Genomic DNA, 22,392 nt, shown 5'->3' on the forward strand with positions numbered 1-22,392 from the left:
CTTCAAACTACATACATTTACCAAGTAAAAATGACATCAACTAAAATTTTTTCTTTGTATTATATATTCTCAAAATAAAGTTATAAACATCAAATTGTGGATATTTTTACTAGAGTAACAGACGACTTGATTTTGAAGAAATGTTCTTTGTTGTTGTTGTTGTTGTTTTTCCATGGCGCTTCAGACCTGATTTCTTTCTAAGCCTGTTGCTAACAAGAGCCGCAACGCGGACCACCGCAGCAACCACGATACGGTGGACAGGGAGGCACGCAGCTGGTGCGACAGCAGGGCGTCGTGGGGCAACCTGTCCAATAGTTAAAACAAAAGTTTGTGCACTGAATGCCAGCGGGTATGCCGCAACAGCCGCCCGGATGCCAGCACATGTTAAAAGCTTACGGAAATAGGTGTGAAAATTTGCCAAAGAATTTCTTATTGATGTTTCCAACTTTGTGGCCCGAAGTGTTGTACCAGCGTCAGAGTCGGTAACCAAAATTTGTTATTGATATCTGTTTTAAAATGAAAAAAGCCAATTATATTATACATTAATAGTTAAATGCGTTAAATTTACTTGAATCTCAACCCAACATTGAACGAGATCCAAAAAGATGTAAAAATATTTTTGCTGTGCACACAACGGAGTACAAAACTGGAATGAAGAAATTTCACATTTGTGCAGGCAGCCAGAATGTTTTTAAAATTTTTAACTATTCAGAGCCAACTGGGATTGAGATGATTTATGCAGATGTAATAATAATACTCTATATTTAAAATAATTTAGACATGCTGTTTCTATTGATGGTATAGCCAGTGCTGCCCATTTCTTTGGCTAACGCAAGCGCCTTTCCAGTACTGCAAAACGGCAAAAGCACTTGGTAAAATTTTTTTGATGTAGTCGAAAACAAATACGATTATTATTAAAATGCGTTTATATTAATTTAATAATTGTATTTAATTGAAAATATATTTGATCAATGCGTATGTACAGTTACTTTGAATACAGTTCATAAGTTTCTATGACAACATTTTGTATGGAAATCGGTAACAGTTCAAAGAATTTCTTGTAAATAAAACTAAATAAAAGCTGTAGAATTCGTTGTAAATGCAACTTGTGTAATTTTTTTATTATTTCATTTTTTTTATTTATTAACAATTTTTTTTTTGTACATTTTCTTTGTTTAAATTTATAAATGTGTGTGTGTGTGTCTGTGCATAGTAAACAAAAACTAAGTTATATACACTAAACTAATTAGAAATATTTTATGTTAAAGACTATTTCCATAAAGATATAGATATATGTATATACACATACATACGTATATATGCATGTATATCAAAGGCGGTTGCATTTATTAATTCAATTAAGTTTCTGTATAATCTGCATATTCTGTTTTGTTTTTCTTATATTTTCATATTTTCTTTGTTTTGTTTTGTCTAAGTGTTTCATTTTTTTAAACTATTTAAATATGGCCCCGCTATTCCACATGTGTTCATTTCCTTAGATTTTATGATAACTGCTGCTGTTTTTTTTTTTTAATTTTTTTTTTATTTTTTTAAGTGTAGTTTTTACTTTTTATTTTGTTTTTTTTTTGTTGTTGCTTTTTTTGAACAATGTTTGTATATAGTTAAGCAAAACCATTTGAAACTTTTAATTTTAACTATAAATTAATAGCTATAGTACTTATCGAATATGAATATATATGTATGTGTGTGTGTTTGCTGCCAAAAATAAATTGTAAATTGCAAATATTGCAATTATTTAAAGTTTATCAATTTTAATTTTTGTTTCTCATTTCTTTTATCAGCTGTTGTAAATATTTATATATTTATCTATATATAATTTTTATATAGTACTATATTCATTGAATGATATTTAGTATTTTTGTATTTAAATTAAATTTCTCCTTTTTATTGTTGTTTTTAATTTACAATATTTAATAATCACAGTTCCCATTCAAAAACAAATTGTTTGCAAGACGAATTTTGAATTTGTTTTTAGTTGTTGTTTTAGTTCTAGATTTTTGTTTTCTTAATTTTTGATTTTGTCATGAACCAGTTTGGATTTCTTTGAAACGCTTTTGGATCTTGCCTTAGAGCTAGGTTTATTTATATATAATTTTTGATCATATATGAAATGGAAATTTTAATTAAATTTTGGGAAAAATACAATAAATAGCTAATATATTTAGCCACTGGTTAAATTAATTTTTCTTTTGAAATTAATTGTTTAATTTACTTTTTATGAAACAACTTACAGTTACATTTAAAAGTGCAGGAACATGTCCATCTGTGTGTGTGTGTGTGTGATTTTGTTAGTAACAATTAAACAATAATTGGTGCTTAAAACAAAATTCGACAACTAATTAAAAAACCAATTAAAAACAAACAAAAAACATTAACAAGCCCCAAAAAAATGAATTCAAATAATCAAAATAATAATAATAACCATAAAAATAGTAATAATAATAATAATAATCATAATAATAATAATAATGATAATAATAATAATAATAATAATGATAATAATAATAATAACATAAACATTTATGCAATACGTCAAATACAATAATTATAGTTTGGTCCCGGCCACGCCTACTTGCGGTACAGGACTTTGCCCGTCTTGGCATTGACCAGTATCATCTTATCCGCTCCCTCCGCGCACGGCTCTGACGCCGTTGTGGGCGTGGCAGTCGCTGCATTGCCACGTAAGCTGCGTCGCCTCAGGCGATCACTGATATTCTCCACGCGCTGCTTATCCTCCTCCATGGTGGGTGGCTTCACGCTCAGCTCGCCATCATTCTTGTAGAGAATGAGCTTAGTGCTGGGCTTTGTTTCAGGCTCGTGCTGCTGCTGCTCAGGCTGCTCGGCATCTGACTCCTGCTGCTGTTGCTGCACATTGGCATTGAGTACATTGTCCTGGTTGTTGTTGTGCTCCGTCTGCTCTTTGTCCGCCTCCTGGGAGTGTTGGGCGTCCTGCTCCACACTGATCTCCAGCTTATCGTAGCAAGTGAAAAAGTCCACGGATTTCAGCTTCTCGCTGGCATTAAAATGCACTGCCGTGTGCTCGTCCAGCTCGGCCTCCTCCACGGCATTGTAGTCACAGTGAGCGCACTGCGTCGCCTCCGCGCTGGGCTCATTGATGCAGGCATGCTTCTGCAGATGCTGCTGCAGTTCCGCGTGCTGCAGCGTCTCGAAGGGACAGTGCTGGCAGCGCAGCGGCGTTGGCGCCGACTGCGGCATGTCCAGGGAGCCAGCATCGCTGCTGGCATCAGCGGCCAGGTCACTGGTGGCCACCGAAGCGCTCGTCGAGGGCGTCGAGCTGCTGTGCCGCTCCTCATCGGCATCCTCTTCGGCCTCCTTGACCTTGGGTGGCGGCGTCAGCTCACGCACCACCGCACCGCCGCCACCGCCCGACTCCAGTTGCTTCTTTAGCAGCGAGTTTTGGCCGTCGTAGCTGCTGCCGATGGGGCTGGACGCACCGAAGGCACTCTGACGCAACAGCTGGGCGCCCAGGTCATTGTCCACCACCCAAATGGTCTCTGGTCCGCTGATTTGCAGCAGCTTGGGAGCCGGATAGGCAACATCCTCCTTGCAGTTCCTATAGAGTTGCTGACACTTCTCCTGGTAGTGCGACATGTGCACCGCCCGATGCAGCTGCAGCAGGGTCTCGGCGCCAGCACGATACTCACAGTACGTGCAGACGTACAACTCATCCGCCTCCTGCTCGCTGGGCGCATGCGCCGCCAAGTGCTGCTCCAGCTCCAGCTTGGCGTTGTGCTCATCGTTGTGCTTCTGGGCGAAGCGAGCTGGACAGCGTGGACAGTAGCTGATGAGCTTATATTGATATTCCGGCGGCAGCTGCTGCGTCTGCATCTCCCCGGCAGAGCTCTCCTCCAGCTGCATTTGGCTCAGATCGATGGCCAGCGGCGCTGTGGCGGGCAGCTGCTGCACCTGCTTGGCGGCCGCCAGCTGCAGCGCCACACTGAAGTCCAGGCCAGCTCCGGTGGCGGCAGCGGCGGCAACGGCGGCGGCGCCCAGCTGCTGCTGGTGCACGCTGCGCATGTGGCTGCTGAGATGCTGCTTCTTGGCGCAGACAAAGGTGCACAGCTGGCACTCGTACTGCGTGGGCTTGTGCAGCGAGACGTGGTAGTTCATCTGGGACTTGCTCTCCGAGATGTATGGACAGACGGGGCACTTTTGTTGCTTGCTCTTCGTGTTGTTGTTGTTGTTGGGCAACATATCTTGGGCGCTGTTGATGGCAGCTGCTGAGGGCAGCCGAGTGATCTCGATTTGATCGTTCTGCTGCAACTGGACGAGCTCCTCGGCGCTGCCAGCGCTGGCCATGGCATTGGCCGCCTTATAGGCAGCGGCCCAGCAGGCGGCCGCCACCTCCAGATCCTGCTGCGTGTTGGCTGCATTCACCACGGCTGCGGTGCTGGCGGAGAGGGGCGAGTGGAGCAGCTGCTCCAGCTGCTTGCTGCTCAGTAGGCCGCTGATGCTGTTGTTGTTGTTGTTGTTCTGGCTAGGCTTGTTGTTGTTGTTGTTGTTGTTGCTGTTGTAGTTGAGTGCTTGAGACTCGTTGCTGGCGCCGGCGCCCTGCGGACGGTAAATGGGCGCAGCGCTGCCGCCGTTGCTGCTGCGCTCAAGGGTCTCGATCCGAATATCCCCGGAATGCTTTAAGCGACAGTGCCGCTGTAAGTGAGAAGAAGCAGAATGCGAAAAAATTGCATAAATTAGCAAATTGTTGATCTATTCAAATAAGATGTTGCCAGCGTATTTCTATGTATGTGTGTGCGAGTATGTGTGTGTGTGTGTGTTTGCGAGGGTATTTAGCAGTTGAAGCAACAGGTGCCACAGCTCCGTGAAACTGTGGAACTTTTCTTTAAGTTGACAGCGCCTTCCAGTTAGCATTCAATAATACTGGGAATATTTATAGGAATTTTCAAATTTCCCTTGTGCATTCTTAAGGCTGCTTAGACCGTTCAATTGACGAAATTAATTAGACTCCATTGAGGAAATTAATTTGAAAGTCTTTCTGCTGAACAGAAAATAATCGGAATATTAATTTGGTCTCTAATAAATAACCAACTTTATGTGTAATGTTGCACAGTTGCGGAAGTTGATAATTCAACTGGAGAAATTATTTTGAAAACTTTTTCGTGGAGCAGAATATTTAAAAATACTGGGATCTTTTACAAAGTATTTAAAGTTCTCAAATATATGTTTAATATTACAAAAAGATATAATAATTTGATTGGGGACTTTCTGTCGCAAATTATTGGGAATATTCAGACAATTTTGTCAAGTTTCCAGTTCTAAGGGTAGCAAATAAAATTAAAATAAAAGTTGCTTTACTTCCAAATACCCTCTATTCAAATATGCCTTTAAATATGTATTTTATATATATAAATATATATATATGTGTGTGTGTGTGTAATGTATGTATGTGTACTTTGGATGGGGAAACCCAAACGAAACACGCGCACCGTATGATTTCTTAACTAGGCCCCCTGCATTTTGGGGGGGTTAGCTTGTTGTATGATATTTGTATTTTATTTTTTTAGGAGATGGTTTGAATTGAATTGGTAAATGTAATTTACATTAGTTTCGAGAGCAAGCAAAACTATCACCAATGAGTTCTTATAAATAAACGTAAATGTATAGCTAAATCGTATAGAAAAACATACAAAAAGTTAACCAAACAAACATTATGGAAAAATATAGTAGAAGCAAAACCCAGACACCACACATTTAACATTTAGCATTAAAGATTTTTTTTTTTAATTTTGTATACAGGAAAATAAAGACAAAATGAAATTTTGTTTGCATATTTACCAGCGTTACTTAGGGACTACAGACAAAGATGATCTGCTGAGCAGGGGGCGGGGAACAGATGTACAGATGTCGCTAGCTAAATTTTAAATGCGGCTGCTTAAGTGACGGACAAGTTTTAACTATTTTTCTAGAATTTCTAATTCTATTTGCATAAGATTTAAAAAATATATATATATATATATATATATAAATAATAATAAAAACAAAAATATACATCTAATTTAAGCTGTAATACTTTTTCCTGCCATATTTTCGACTGTTAAATCTATATATTTTTTCTTTTACTTTAATGCGTCAGACCAGTGCTGCCCATTTCTTTCAACGATAAAGTACCAAATACTGGTTTTTATATAAATGGGCTACTGTCTAGTGTTGAAAAGCTTCAGAAGACATACGATTATTTGGCGGACAACCTCTACCTCTCTCTATATCTCTCTCACACTCCCTCTCTTTCTCTTGTTGGCGAATAGCGTTTGTTTATTGGGTTTTTGTTCGGTTCGGTTGGGAACTCGTTTCGTTTTGATTGGGACAAAACACAAACTGTAAAATGCATTTAAACAAATACCTGGATCACATGCTTCCAATTCGACACCTGATGGCAGTGGCCACAACGATATGGCGACGGATCGCGTCGATCCGTATCGTTCATCGTTAACAGACTGGGACTACCTGGACTATGGCTATGGAAACGTGTCCCCTGGCCGGGCATGCTCTGTGGCAAGTACGCCGATGCTGAGGATGGCGGCGGCGACGAGTGCGGCGATGACGCAACAGACGCCGGCGATGCTGATGAGGACGATGCTGATGCCGATGCCGATGCCGATGCCGATAGCGACGACGAGGACGACGACGACATTGACATGGCTGGGTTGGACTTGGGATTAGTAGCGTGTATGTGGTGGCCATGTTGGCCATGGGTTAGACCCGTTGCCTGTGTTGTGTAGTAACCGTCACCAGCGATGAGTGCTTGGTTATGGGCATGAGGTTGGTCAATGAGATTGGATGTGGTGCTATTATTGTGGTTAGTATTATTCAGCATATGAACCAGGGACTTGGCACCAGTTGGAAATGCAGTTGAAGTTGAAGTTGAAGTAGAAGTAGAAGAAGAAGACATAGTAGGAGTAGGAGTGGTAGTTACTGGCATAGGCGATGCATTGTTCGTGGTGGTTGAGTTGGTTGTGGTGGTGGTGGGTGTATTGGATGATGCAACGTCGCTCGATGATTTCTTGTGGCCAGCCGCATCCAATCGGAATCCGATGCTGCCATTACCCATAACCAGAATTGAGTTACTGTTAGCTGAATTAGGATTAGTGGCCGTAGCAGCTGGCGAAGCACCCGCACCATAGTGTAGACCGTGTCGGGTGCGTGGTGATGTGAGCAGATCCTGCAGCGATCTCGCTGTGCTACTGCTACTGGTGATTGTGGGCGACGTCAGACTGTCGGCACTTGCCTCATTTTGACTCGCTTTCTGCTCACCGTGCTCTAATATGGAGGCGGCATTGGCTTTGGGTGTGCTCGTCTTGCCACTGGCTAGCGCCAGGGCCAGACCACTGAGCGCATTCGCACTGGGCGTGGGCGAATGCTGTGCCTTCTGTATGGCACGCTGCAGCAGTCCAGCCGAAATGAGGGAATGTTGCTGCTGCTGCTGCTGCTGCGACTGCGACTGCGGCTGCGAACCACTGCCGGCTGAGCCGTTGCCCGTCGTGGGCGACGTCTGCGATAGGCACATGGCAGCAAATACTTTGTTCATGTACAGCTGCTGATTGGAGCTGACGGACACCTGCAGGGGCGAGGTGCTGCTCACAGCGGCATTGGACTTGGGGTAGCTGGACTCCTGATAGTGGATCTTGACATGGGCCAGCACAGCGTCCCGATTGTGATGTCTGCAATGGAGGGAAGGAGGGACAGCAGGAAGGAATTTGCATTAGCTTCGGCTCCATTCGAAACAATTTGAGGGTCTCACCTAAAGTTGCACTTGCGACACCTGTAGAAGGTCTTCTTCTCGCTGCCCTCTTGATGCACCTCGGTGATGAGATCATCGGTGGGCTTGCCGGGCGGCGTTTGATGTGTGCGCTTCACTGGCGATATGGTCACCGAGGGCGTTATCATGGCCGAGTGATGTTGCTGTTCCTGCTGCTGCTGCTGCTCGAGCTGCTGGTGCTGATGGTGCTGCTGCGTGGCCATCGCCGCATTCATCATGGTCGCCAGCAGGGGCAGGCGTATTAGATTGTCCGCCAGGGCTGCATCGTCCAGGGCATTCGATTTATTGGCCGTCACCGGCTCCAGTGTGATGTCATGGCCAGTGCCCACGCCCACCTTCTGGTAGTCCTTGAGGAAGGCCAGCGAGGCCACCTGGTTGGGCGTCATTTCGCCCGACTTCATCAGCTTGGGATCGCCATCCTCCTCGGTGACCTTCATCAAGGTGATGTACTTGTTGTACTTGGTGTAGTTGCGCCGGCCCGTCTCATCGTTCATCAGCACCTTGGCCGTCTTGTGCGAGGGATCGCGGATCGTCTTCAGCCGAATGTGCTTGGTGATGTCCCAGCGCCAGTTGGAGCGATACGAGCAGAGCGAGCACTCGAACGGCTTCTTATTCAAGTGCCCAACGATGTGGACATGGAAACGAGACGCCGTCGATGCCCAGAAGCTGCAGTGCGGACACTTGTAGACCTTCTTCAGTGACGAGTTGGCTGCCTCCTCCTCGGGCGTCATCTTTTTGGTTACCTGCAGTGCATGAGAGAGTCAAATTTCATTTTGACGCATTTGTCGTGCGTGGGTTTGCAAAGTCTCTCTCTCTGTGTGTGTGTGTGGGTGTTTGGCTGTGTGTGTGTGAGTGTGTTGAGAATGGGAGAGTACTTACCTCGCCATAACCGGGCGCTGTTTCCACACCATAATAGCTGTTCTCCTCGTTGCTGGCCGCCTGGCTGCCCGGCGACTTGGTCAACAGATTGGCCTTGTCCTGCTGCACCACCGCAGCGGCAATTTCCTTGGCCGCCTTGTTCCAAATGCAGACGCGCTGCTGCTGCACCGCCGCCTGCTGCTGCAGGGCATGCGGATCGTTGCGACGCTCGCAGCTCTCGCCGGAATTCGAGTCGTACATCTCGTTCGCACAGCGTATGACCTCGGCGCATTGGGTCATGTGGTGCAGCAGATCGGTGGAGGACTTGCAGCGGTGGCGACAGTGCTGGCAGCGTGTCGAGCCCGAGACGCTCAAGTTGAGCGCCGAATGCGACTGACGATCATCGTCATCTTCGTCGATCTCCAAGCGATCATCGGCATCGTCCTCATGCAGCGCCACATCGTCCTCGTCTATGACCACAGCCGAGGACTGGCAGCTCTTGCCGTGTATGATCGACTCGGACAGGCACTTGGCCACATGGCCACACTGACAGATCAGATTATCGTGCTGAGCACCCGTCTTCAGCTTGTCGAAGAAGGAGCCGCCGCCCTTCTTGGCCAGCAGACTGCGCGACGAGCCCATCGAGCCGATGGTCGTGGCGGGCGACAGCTGTGGCACATCCGACTTGTCCAGCATCTCGGAGATTTCCTTCTCGTTGAAGAACTTTGAGGCGATCTCGGTGAGCGAACTGCGCGAGGCATTCGTATCCTTGGAAAGGTTAAGCACGCTATAAAGTGGGAGAGTAGGGCTATTAATGGGTGATTTCAAGTCTAAGGTTATCAGGTGAAGTTTTTGTAGAAGACAAATGATTGATTAAATCAAAATCGTAAGTCGAGAGTCGGCATATATCTAAGATCTTCTTGCTATATATTAAATATAATAAGTTGTGGAATGCAAGGCTCTTAAGATCCCTTAAGATCTATCAAATATAATTTATAGAATGCGTGAAGCAAGATCTAAGGTCATCAGTTAAGCTCTTTACTCAGACTCTATAATTGAAAATCCTTAACGAGGCTAAGATCTAGGGTCTAGGCATCTACACAGATAGTCTTTCGTCTAGCTGTATATAAATCAGAATCATTTGTGGAACTAACTCAATCCAACTCTGAGATCAAATGGGTTTTATAAGCATATGACTTACTCCTTGGGACTCTTTGTGATGGGTATTAGATTGGGCACCGGCCGCAGGGCACGCGGCGTGGCTGTGCCGACGCTGGACGTGTCCGAGGAGCAGCCACCCTTCTGGGAGAGATCGGTGGGCTCTTCGTCGTCATCGTATTTGCTGCGCTTGCCGTAGTGCTCCTCGCCGCTCAGGGCGCCGCCATCGACATCCTCCAGATCATCGTCCAGATTGTTGTTATTGTATTGATCCTCCAGCTCGGTGGAGTCGCTGAGAAAATAGTCGCACATCTCGCTGGCGCCCACCTTGTTCTGGCGTCGTGGCCAAATGGAGCCCGCATTGCCCACGGGCGGCACATGGTGATTCATCTCGTGGACGGTCAGCGACTGCTTGATGTCGGCCGTGAAATCGCAGGCGGCGCACTTGAAGGCGCCAGCGCCGCCATGGTTCTTCATGTGCCTGTCCAGGTTCCACTTGTACGGCGTGCGGAAGTCGCACGTGACGCACTTGATCATCGGCATCGAGTGGTATTTGACGTGCTTGCTGAAGCGCGCCTTGATGTGCGTCACATAGCTGCACTTGTCGCAGCGGAAGAACTTGGTCTTGCCATGCTCGGCCAGCTCGTGGGCGCGCAGCTGGGTGCGATAGAGCGTGGTGAATTCGCAGGCGCTGCACTTGAGCAGACGATTCTGTGGCTCCTCGCCGCCGGAGGACAGCGCCGGCGGCGGCGTGGCCGAGCCGCTGGGCGAGGGCGTCGGCGGCTCCGCCGGCGATGACTGACGATCGTAGGATTCGCGCAAGTCCAGGTCGCGCAGCGTCGCCTGCAGCTGCCGCCCATAGTTGGACACCAGCTCCAGCTGCTGCTCACGCTGCTGCTGCTCCTCGCGCTGTCGCTGCTTGTATGCCTCGATGTCGCGCTGCAGCTTCTGCTCCTGCAGCTGCAGCTCGCGCTTCACCTGCTCCAGCGTGGGCATGTCCGGCACCGACATGGCCATCGACTGGCCGCCCATCACGCCGACGCTCTCCTCCAGCCGGCGCTTGCGCGCCTCCCGGCTCATGCCGCGCTTGCCGCGCGCCTGCCCATGGCCGCTGGGTATGCCGTCGGTGCAGCCGTGCACCATCTTCATGTGGCGCACCAGCTTCTGGAAGTGGCGGGAGGCATACAGGCAGAGCTTGCACTTGTTTATCACAATCTTCTCGCCGTGCACGTCGCGCAGATGCGTCAGATGGTAGCGCGGATTCTGCGTGAAGTAGGCGCAGTGGTTGCAGCTGTAGTTGCGCTTGATCTTGCACTGGGGCAGACCCTCCTCCTTGGCATCCATGGAGAGCACGACGTGCTGCTGCTGTTGCTGTTGTTGCTGCTGTTGCTGCACGCTGTTAACAACAGCTGCCGCTGCCGCTGCCGCTGCAGCTGCTGCCTGTTGCTGCTGCTGCTGTTGCTGCTGCTGCTGCTGCTGCTGCTGTTGCTGTTGCTGCTGCTGCAATAGTTGCTGCAAGCGATATCTGTCCAGCTGCTGCTCCAGCGCAGTCGCCTCTGCGGGCGCTGTGTTCGTCACTGTGTCCAGCGGCGGCGTTGCATTGCTGCTGCTGTGCGAATTGGCGCTGTTGCCGCTGCCCTTGTGGCCCTGCTCCATGTACAACTGATTGCCGCTGACGACGCTGCGCACGATTAGCGTATCGCCAGAGCGCTGCACCATCGACGGCAGATCCATGCTGCTGCACTCTGTCTGAGCGGGTGTGTACTGTTTGTGCGTGTGTGTATTATATACGTGTGTGTGTTATGGTGTTTGTTTTGAGGTCCCTTAACTTGGTCAATTAACTAATGTTTAACTGCAAGAAAAGAACAAGTGAAAATGTTTATTAGTTTTTACTGCGATTATTGGGGCAGATGTTAAATTAAGTTAAGTTTCTTTCTGTTAAAAGAAAACAGCCAAGAAAAAATATATAAATTACAAATAATATTTTTAGAATTTAATTTTATAGTTATGAAATAATAGATTTTATATTTAATTTATTTTAATTTAAAAATTAATTATACCTAACTGTATAATTAAATTAAATCAATTTAATAATTGTATAGCTAATATTAATTATATGTATAAAATAATTTAATAATTAGAAAGATTTAATTTAATTGTTAATTATAATAATATTGATTAATAACCAAATTTTAATAATTAATTAATAATTAAATATAATTATACAATGAATACTCATTAATTACCAAATTTCAGTTAGGATACTCAACTCGAAAACTATCAAACATATTTGAATTTTATTTTATTTTTTAAATAATGTTTATGATTAAAATACTATAAATAAAATTCATATACTATACTATTTCTGATGCCTGATTAACTCTCCTATTAAGTAATTATGGTATTTATACTATTCGGCATTAACAGCTGTGAATAATGCCCACACAGCTCAAGCACAAAGAGCTTACTTATCGTTAAATATTTTGAGCACGCACCTGAAAAGTATGCTATAAAAATGTGAGAAAGTATTCCATACAAAATGGCGTCTGTGCCGAGTGCATTTGAAATGTGCCATTAAGACTTAAAGCCGTCTTAAATGCAGATTTTCGGTACACTGCAAACACTCATTAAGGACACGCACACACACATAGAGACTTGTGTGTGCGTAAGTGTGTGTGTGTGTGTGTGCACAGCTCATAAATATTTCAACGCTTAATGTTCCGGCACATTGGAATAACAGAAGCAACAACAGAAACAGCGACCCGCCCGAATGATCAGCGTTTGGCGACGCAGTGAAGCAGCAGCAGTGGGTTCTGCTGTTTCTCCCTCTCTCTCTCTCTCTCTCAATATTTCTCTGTCTCTGTGTATGTCGCATTCGTTTCCAGCGAATAAAGGATATTAAAATGAAATGTTTGTGTCGCTGGCGGCCTGTGAGGCCGGCGGCAACGCGACAATGGGCCGAAAACCCGAAGCTAAAGCTGAATCTACTGCTGCTGAAGCTGTAACTGAATGGAATGTGGGCACAATAAATTCAGCAAGCGATGTAAATTTGAGAGCCAGCGAAGCGGGCGCCGTAAGAAGGTCCTGTTACAGCCACAAATCTCCAGGGCAAATGTATTGTAGTTGGGTTCGGGGTCCCAAATGTGTTACACAAATCCATTTAAGGGCTAATTGGAGCTGCTTGGCTGCCAGCCGGAAATGCCGATGTCTACATACAGAAAAAAGACGGCAACAAAACAGAATAAAATTCGGATTGGGCCATTGATGTTGTGGCCTTTTAAAGTTTATGCTGAAGAAGGTCAGCGCACCGGTTCATTCTGCATGAGCGCACAGCTAGGCAAAATGTGCTGACAGTCAGCCGGGCAGCAAGCCACAAGCCACAAGCCACTCGCATGTCAAGTGCGCATTATCCTTTTTGAACATCCTTTCAAATAATATTTATATTATTTTCTGTTTTTATTTTCCATATTCATATGCATATTAAACGTGACGTTTACCTAGACGCTTAAGTGCTTTTTATTGAATCAATTGTACAGCGAAGACTCGAAACTTGATTAGTATTTCTGTTGGCTCTGATTATGCTCATGGTCAAGATGAGAAGCTCATTAGTGGGGGCAGACTGGTAGCATCAGGGATGTCAAAAAATTCACGAGTAAATCTTATTTTTTTATTGTTTTTATTTTTTCTTTTTCTTTTATATTTTTTCTTTTTTTTTAAATACTATTTTTAAATAATTATAAATTATTAAAAATATGAATTTACGAAATTATTAAATAAATAATATTAAAAAATACAATAAAAAAATCAATGAAAAACATTTTGAATATATAAATTTAAAAAATTAATTAATAAATAAAAATAAAAACGGAATAAAAGAAAAATAATAAAAATAGAAATAGAAATAAAAATAAATAATTATAAAATTGAATGAAAAATGAATGAAAGAGATTCAGAATTTTCAGGTTTCATTTAAGCCAACAAATTTCAAATAATAATTTTCAATAAGAGATAGCAAAAATATATTATAAAATACTATACACAATCTATTTGATTGTTGATTCAATAAATAATATCAGATAATTAAATAGTAAATATATTTGAAAAACAATTAAAGTTCACACAAGTCACACTTTAGCATTACGGCATTGCGTGAAAATTGCTGAGCTTGAGGCGGCTGGAGAATGGGGATGGTGGGTGCTGCAGGGGTGTCGTATCCCTTAGCATTGTTAACGCCTTGCGTTAGGCTCATTTAAAATATGCTTATTATGAGTAGGCAACGACAAGGCTTCCTGCTTATTTGCCGTTGTTTATGTTTTGTTTGTTGTTGCTGCTTTTTGTATTTCTTGCCCGAGTAAATACTTAACACACACACACACACACACCGACACTCATGTGCACGTACACGTGTTGGTGTAGTCGCCGCAGTTTCTGTGGCGCTTTGAAATTTTAATTTTTTCACGCGACGCCTAAAAGCATGGAAGGAAAAGAGTACGAAGCATTAACACGCACTTGGACGCGGACGTCGCAACGCGTCGCAGCATCCGCTGCCACAGTGACTGTTTGTTTGTTTGTTTGTTCCGTGTACCCCTTACATATTTGAAATGCATTAAATGCGAGAGGGTATACTGTGTGTGGATGGCAACAGTCGTTGAGTCTATTAGAAATGCGTTGTTCGGCTCATTTGTCTGCATAAACGATTTAATCGCTGTGTCAATGGAAGAATGTATAATATAGATAGGGTATATGCATGTTTATATAAGTATAAGTAGGGTATGCTTCATATATAATCTGTCAATAAATCAATAATTAATTTACAGCTCAAGTTTCTTGAGTATGATTCAATGAGATTCAAATAACTCAGAGAGTGGATAGACTTTATACTTGGTAAGAATACATAACTATAAGAAATGTAAATTTGTAAATTGCTGGGATATGTAGTAGAAAGTCTAGAGTAGAGAAAGCAAGAAAATATTTAGCAGTGTCTCAATACATCATTTGCTTAGCTTTCTACATGCACAGGGTATTTCATAGTCAGTCAGTCAATTCGCATTGTTGTCTTGCTGTTGCTTCTGACGACTTTTTTCCTGCCTGCGCAGACTTAATTAATCTTGCCGTGGGCTTAGCACGTCGTCCTGGTTGTCCTGTTCCGTTTCGTGTTACTTTCACATCTTTTTCTTCATCTTTTGCTAAATTTCGTCTTTTTTAACGTTCCATTTATCCCTTTTCCCTTTTTTTTTAGATTTTTATTTTTCTTTCGCCGTGATGCCGTGTTGACTGTTGCCTCCTGGCTTTTAATGAGTGAGAAAACGTTTCGTGTCGCTGTTAGTGTTAGCAAAACGCCCGTTTGATTGATGGGCGTAACAGCCTTTCGCTTTGTGACTTTTGCATTTGATTAAAATTCAATTTCTGCCCAAGTGCAAAATATATAAATATGAAATTTATGCTAATTTATCTTGACTAAAAAAAAAAGAAGAAAACTCTTGGCCTTTAAGCCAAATTGGGCAAGCAGGATGCACACGGACAAACTGCTGTCGTGTGTCCTGTGCGCCATTTCCGTGCATCCTCAATTGTTTTTTGTTTGCTCTGCGTGGCTCTGTGGCTTTGCATCCGGCTGGCCCGTTGGCCCGTTTGCCCGTTGGCACCAAATTAAAAATGTTTTGGCTACAAATTAACAGCAATGGCTACAGCAAATGGCAAATGGCAATGGCAATGGCAGTGGCAGTGGCAACTGCAATTGGAAAACTCTTTTCGATTCAGTTGTCGACCCTCGGCGAAATGAAATGTTTGAGCAGCGCCAATGCTGCTACTACAAAATGTTTTTATTCATCATCAATTTGTTTGTTGCTCTTTGTGCCGTAAGTAGTTAGTGTGCAAAAGTTGTTAAATAACTTTGCCAAACAGCCAACGGCAGCAGTCAGCACCAACAGCAACAGCACCAACAGCAACAGCAACAGCAGCAACAGCAGCAGCAGCAGTTGTTAATTGGAAAATTTAATGCGCTGCAACAAAGCAAATTGCATTTTATACTTAACTCGCGGAGCTGGATAGCATTTGAAACTTGATTAGGTTTGTTTTATTTGAAATATTTTAAAAGCATATTTATTTTATAGAAATGCTTTTTACGAATAAGCAAGTTGAGTACGTTACGAGAGGCAGCATAGAATATTATTTAAAAATATATACTTATATATTTAAATAAATAATTAGTTTTTTATAAATATACTAAAAATACATTACATTAAGTTACTGCTGGTCCGCTTTTATATTAGATGAAACTTGGTGAAGAAGGATTTTGGTAAAAGTTTAAATTTTACGTTATATATTGTATATGTATTTTTTTTTTTAAATTTAATTTATTTTTTTAACAACGTTTTTTTTTTTAATATACAAGTTATTTTACTTATTTATATATTAACTATATATTTTTTCATATAAAAATATTATCACCAGACTCATGAATTCTTTGTTATTTATTTATTTTTTATTTCATGGCAAGGAATGTGTGAAAATAAACAAAAGCTTAAAAACAATTTACTTTGGCTTCATAGGAGCAGCTTTTGCTTTGTTATGCTTTGAGTGGGGAAAGGTTTAAATCAAGGGTTGCCCGAAGGTAATACGCCAGTAACTTGGCCCACCCACCAACAATGCCCGACTGCGGCGTATATTTTATTGAAATTTCATAAATATTTCATATATTTCTGCATACATTTTCAGCATATTTGATTTCAATAATAAGTTCGTTTAAGCAAAAGCAATAAATTGAAGTTACAGGATCACTTAGTAATCTTGCTTAAATTGAAAGCTCATATATAAATTTAATTACATATTTATAAACATTATATATTTTGCTAGGCTTTAGGCGGAGTTTTGTATCTTATATACGCCGTTTTGGAGCAAAATTTAAGAGCAACTTTAATAGACGGCCATATGGCCAGTCAGTTTAGGCCATGAATTTAGCTGTGAAACTCTGTGCAGTATTAACCACAGTTAAATAAATGAGATGAAAATAAAACTCATAGAGAGATACGCCCTCGCATGCGTTTACTTAATATGCTTCAGTGCATATTACATTCAAGTGCCTGCTGGCACAATATGCCATAGACGTTGTAGTTGCTGTGGCCCAGTGGCATAAATTTTTGTGACTTTAGCATTTCAGAGGGATGCCTAATTTAGGAAAATTTTATGTTCAGGCTGTGGCATAAATTAGTCAAAGATTTACAAAACTAAATCGCTTGGCAGTCGAAACTTTTCGTTTTGCCATAGTCGTAAAACAATACAAATTCATGAAATTTTAGTTGCCCTCTTTTTCACTTTTTCAACTTTTCGACACTTGGGCAAAACTTGGGCGCTGGCAGAGTTTATCAAATTATGTGGAAGGCAAAAGTCCGGAGGAGGCGGGCAGCAGGAGGCGTAAGGCGGCACTGCGCTCGACTATTGCCTGCACATAAATCGCAACAAATGTCAAAGTTTATTTCCCATTTTTTGGATATTAAATAAAGATTTGTCACGTACCCATCGAAGAGGCAAACGAAAAACTTAAAGTGTGTGTTTTTTTTGTTCTCTGTTGCTTTTCTCTTATTTCCTTTCAGCCATATGATAACTGTATTTTCTTGAACGGTAACACCCTTGACACCAACCTATTTTTAAGAAATTCAGGAATGGTTTTGGCCTACTTTGATTTTCATTCTTTTTCGTTGACGCTTCTCTCCCCATTCGCAACATACCAGGGAAATTGACATTTTTGCGTTGAGCTGAAAAACATTTTGGCATTTGGTTTCTAATCTATGCCTCGCACCCTCAAACTGAATGGCATCACGTCTGTGCTAAATAGAATTTCTCGAGTTGTTCTTGTTGCTGTTGGCATGTCTTAAAAGTTGGCCGGAAGTTGTGAACGCAACTTCCGCTTCTGAATTTTGCTTGGCCGAAAAAACAAAAAAACCAAAAAATTACTAAAAATAACGGCAGACTTTGTACCCGCACATTGCAATTAGGAGACTACAGTTGCGAAATCTCCGTTACAAACGTTTTGGCTCCCTTCTGTCTCGCACACGCAGGGCGGGCTGTCAGCATTAACATATGTTGGCATATGTTTGGCCAGGAGCTGCCAACGCAGCTCCATCCACCTGCTGTGCCATGTCCATGAATAACAATTCAAAGCCTGCCAGCCCACAAATGTATTTGTATGCCTGTGTATGTGTGTGTGTATGGCTGCCAATGTTGTCGTGGCCATTACTCATACGCCGTGTTGGCAGAAGCTACAAAAAAAAAAAAAAAAACGAGACAAGCTTACACACACACACACATACTTAATTACCACACATACACACACGCACACTCTCACATACATGCGAACATGCTGCGAGCATGTCAGCATACGTTGTCTGTTGTCTGGGCAGTTCGACAGTCTAGAAGCTGTTAAAAAACGTTTTGACTAACGGTTAAATCATAATAAAAAAAAGGGGAGAAGAAGCAGCAGAAGTAGAAAACCAACATACAACCGCCAGCAACAGCTCGGCAACAACAATGTCTGCACATGTCCGGCGGCAGCAGCAATTGTTGTTGCTGACGGCCACAAGGTGCAGTCAACAACGATAACAACAACAACAGTAGCAACAGCAGCATTCTGCGCCCGCATGCATATTAACAGACTGCCCATGGGCAGAGCTACTGATGCACCGCTCATGCATTGTCTGCACTCACACACGTAAGTGCATATGGCAGCTAACAAAGCTTGCGGCAGTTCACTCACACACATACACACACATGCGCGCACTCGCGCTGACTGTCGTCGCTTTTAACATCCACAAGATTTGCTTTGTTTAAATTAAAAGAAAAATGAACTCATGCTAACGCTTGCCTGCTCTAGCCGCTGCTATGCACTGCGCACTGTCTCTCTTTAACGCACGCTCTCTTTGCTCTCGCTTTCCGTTCTGTTTCGGTTTTCGGTTTTCTGTTATATCGCTGATAGCTTTCGCCGACGAGTGCTTACTGCCGTCACACAACGAAACACTCTTGCGGTCCAACAACAACTGAGCGTAGCTGACGCAAAGAAGTGGCCGCCATGGTGATTCTGCTGTTTGTTTATCGTGCTGCTGTTAGTTGGACCTCTTTGCCAGCCGTTGCTGTTGTGTTCAATTGCAGATGGCGCCTGTTATGTTAACACTGCAGGCTCTCTTAAGAGAGTGACCGACCGGCCGCCATGCAACAGTCTGTTGCTGCGGCTGCTGCGATTGGTGCTGCTGTTAACCAGCACTGTTCATTAACATTGGATGCTCAGAACAGCTGTTAAGGTTGTTAATAAGCAAATTTATGGACTCTTAACTATGAGAAATTTAGAAAAATGTATAATTAAAAAAATACAAATAAAAATAAAAAAATATAACAAAAATATATTAAAATTGAAATAAAAATATAAGCAATTTAACTGATTTTGCTTACAGTTTCTTGGCATAATTTTTCAACTAGACAAATATTTTGCTTAATCCTTTCGCTAAGCCAACAGCTTGTATTTAATTGAATATACATATTTCATATAATGTCATTTAGGTCTAAATGGGTTTTCTGCTACTTTAATATATTTTCAATAATGCTTTACTCATCCGATTGCGTTTCAGTGTTGAAAATCCCGCAGTCGTTTATAGTACTTAATTTTTTAACCAAGCAGCAAAAAAAGAAAACCCACTTGATAAATGTTAAATTCAAGAACCCTTAAAAAAAGCCGCATCGAAGAGCGCGGCAAGAAAGCGGGTATAAAGTTAAATTCGTGTCCTCTTTCAACGCAATCAACACAAATGCTACTTAAAAATTTATTTGCGACACGCACGAGACCAGCACAGCGTACGGTGTGGGCGGTGTAGGTCTTCAGAGTGTCAGAGATACCCGTATATCCGAGTATATTCGAGACTGAGGCGTTACAAAGCACAAACACTTAGCCAGCCTAAACACGCACACACACGCACACATGGGGCACTGTCATAGAGGCACATTCATATAGAGGCAAAAAAAAAAAAGGACAATCAACATTTTAACACTTTAGAGGCAGAGCTGTGAAATAAGCAAGTGTGTGTGAGTGTGCGTGTATATACATATATACGCGCGCATGTGTATCAGTGTGCTCTGATGGAAGGGTTTACTGAATGGCCAGCTGAAAAATGTGTTGCGGTCATGCATTTTTATACGTTTTAGTCTGGAGCATGGAGCTAAACATGTGCGGGCATGGATGCCGGGGCCACAGGGTCGGGCCATGGCCCAGGACCACGGACATGCCACAGGAAGCAGGCAGAAGCAGCACAGCGAGTGGCAGACAGAAGCCGACGTTGGCCTCCCATACAGACGCTTGACATGCTTCGACTCGAGAATTTTCACAAAATTGTCACACGGAGATGGTGAGAAAGCTTAGACTGTGTGTCTATGTGTGTGTGTGTGTGTGTTTAGCTATTTGATATATTTACTTGCCTCGCAGATCTATATGTATATACAAATCGAAAATCAACACGCAAATAAATACAGACAATTTAAATGGGTGCGAAAACGTGTCATTGATATAGATATACATATACATATATATTTACAGTAGTTAGTCTAGTTGGATTTTAATAGCAATTAGGTGGCACACGTGAGAGTCGGCCAGACACGTAGCTTGTACAAATATTTAGCTATAAAAGCAAGACAAGTTTTTAGCCAAATCTTGGCTGGAACTTTTGGCGTAAATCCGAGCACCAAAAACTTTTCTAATCAAACACTTGCCCAGTTGATGGCGCTGAAAACTATGCTACACTCAAGTGTGGTAGCTGTGAGTGTGTATATGTGTGTGTGTGCTTGTATGTGTGTGTGTGTGGTTTTGTGTGAGTGCGGTGTGCATGTCCAGCAACTGCCAAAGCTCAACTTGTTTGTTTGCTTGTTGCGTCGTTTGTGCAGCAGTCGCAGCTGCCTTCTCTCTCTCTCTCTATCTCTTTCTCTTTCACTTGCACTTGCACTCTTTCCCTCTCTGGGGTAAATAAAGCCGCTCGATTTGGCCACAGCAAAGTTGCTCGAGTGCAACATGTGAGGCAACTGAGCCGGGCCACTCACACTCACACAGCAACAGGAGCTGGCCAATGCTGTGTGGGAAATGCTGTTAGCCGGCACATGTAAATGATTGCAGCGTAATGAAGCTGCACAAATGCACAGTAAAACTTGATGCACTAGCACCGGATGTGATTGCCACAACCCGGACTGGGCTGGCCAGTGGCCATATAGACAGCCGTATTGGTTTCATAGTCAAGTGCCAAGTGGCAATCGCTTCATTGCGCGATGCATAAGATTATTATTAATTTAAAAGCAATTAATTGGGTATAGAGCGCAGCGTGCCTGCAGAGATGCATACATTTATGATTACAGATATGCATATATGTGTGGGTATGGGTGTGTGTGACCTACTTTATTGATCTGTTCAGCGCCTGAGTGTGTGTGCGTCGCACTTTATTTATGCTAAAACAATTTCAAATCAACATATGCTGCGCTGCCTCCGCCTTTTCGCCCCGCAAAATATGCTACGCAAACATAAACAACTCGGAAATGTTTGATATATGCTGTTCACATTAAGTTCTGGGCAGACTGCGAGAGCAGGGGCCAAAGAGGGAGGCAGATATGAAAATTAAATTAAGTTATGCGAGCTTAATTGAGATGGCAGCGTGGGCGGCGTGACTTCAGTGACCGAAGTATGTATTACATATAAACAACTAATTCTGCTTTGCTTATGTTTATATTTATATTATTTTTGTTTTCTGATGAATTATTTACAGTTTGGTGTCCTGCTAACTTTTAGGGAACAGTAATTCCGTCATTCATTCTTAGAACTGTGCTAGTTAGAGAGGTAGAACATAACAGCAGAGAAATTTTAAAGTGGTATAAGATTTATTTTAAAGCAAGGCTGTATAAGGTAGGTCTAGAGAGTGGAAATAGTTTAGAATATAAGATCTGGCGAAGCTGCTCGAATACCTCTATTGATATGACTAAAATACATTAAAAGAGCTACTTAGATCTTATATTATACAGTGTCTTACATTAATATTCTAATGTCTTTTTTTCAACTCAAATCTACCTAATTTGACTAAATCACTGACTGATCCTAATAAACCTAAAAGTAAACATTTGCTTTAAGCTTAAACCAGCTAAATCTTTTCAAATACTTTAAATGAAAGCTCAGCTGCTAAGGCCTCAATTTTCTCATGAAATTCACACAACTCTTTCTTGTCTTTTATTTTTAATACTTTAAAAGCCCTACAATAATTCCATAAAAATTATGCGCATAAATTGAATGGATTTGCAAAAATAAATCAAATTTAATAAATGCTCTTTTGTCTTTTGCTGGCAGCAGGAGCAAAACAGGCTTGACTAGATAAATTTGATTAATTTTTTGGCTGTTATTTCTTCTTCTTCTTCTTCTACTTTATTTCGGCATGCAAGCTGTCAGGTAATCAACGTTTGAAATACGTCGCAGGCAAAGCCACAAAAGCCCTAAAAGACACTTCATCAGGCAAGCGAGTGAACAAGTTGCTGCTGCTAGGTAACCCCTAACTGTA

General features: G+C 42.6%; 2 protein-coding genes across 9 annotated transcripts in view; both read right to left on the bottom strand.

Annotated features, from left to right (window-relative positions):
• Positions 1-41: 41 nt before the first annotated feature.
• On the bottom strand, positions 42-728 carry LOC108609793 (uncharacterized). Its single transcript, XM_018001542.2, has 2 exons — positions 569-728; positions 42-506 (listed from the first exon to the last, which is right to left on the bottom strand). Exon 2 carries the CDS (start codon positions 381-383, stop codon positions 210-212), a length of 174 nt encoding a protein of 57 aa, XP_017857031.1. The 5' UTR covers positions 384-506; positions 569-728; the 3' UTR covers positions 42-209.
• A 792-nt stretch (positions 729-1,520) lies between these two features.
• LOC108609665 (uncharacterized) overlaps positions 1,521-22,392 on the bottom strand; it is a 50,426-nt gene continuing 29,554 nt past the window's right edge. For 3 of the 8 annotated variants that reach the window (XM_089464981.1, XM_089464982.1, XM_089464980.1), the window contains 5 exons: positions 9,873-11,681; positions 8,693-9,458; positions 7,796-8,556; positions 6,398-7,715; positions 1,521-4,689 (listed from right to left, as the gene is read on the bottom strand). In XM_089464981.1, the coding sequence (XP_089321107.1) occupies positions 2,590-4,689; positions 6,398-7,715; positions 7,796-8,556; positions 8,693-9,458; positions 9,873-11,563 (6,636 nt within the window). In that variant the 5' untranslated portion in view covers positions 11,564-11,681 and the 3' untranslated portion in view covers positions 1,521-2,589. Of the gene's footprint in view, positions 4,690-6,397; positions 7,716-7,795; positions 8,557-8,692; positions 9,459-9,872; positions 11,682-18,686; positions 19,031-22,392 lie in introns of those variants that run through there. The other 5 variants (XM_089464983.1, XM_089464984.1, XM_089464986.1 and 2 more) reach the window with 5 other exon arrangements.

This window comes from Drosophila arizonae, chromosome 3 (genome assembly GCF_054131065.1).
Source record: "Drosophila arizonae isolate 15081-1271.41 chromosome 3, UAZ_ARI_1.0, whole genome shotgun sequence".
Lineage (NCBI taxonomy): Eukaryota > Metazoa > Arthropoda > Insecta > Diptera > Drosophilidae > Drosophila > Drosophila arizonae.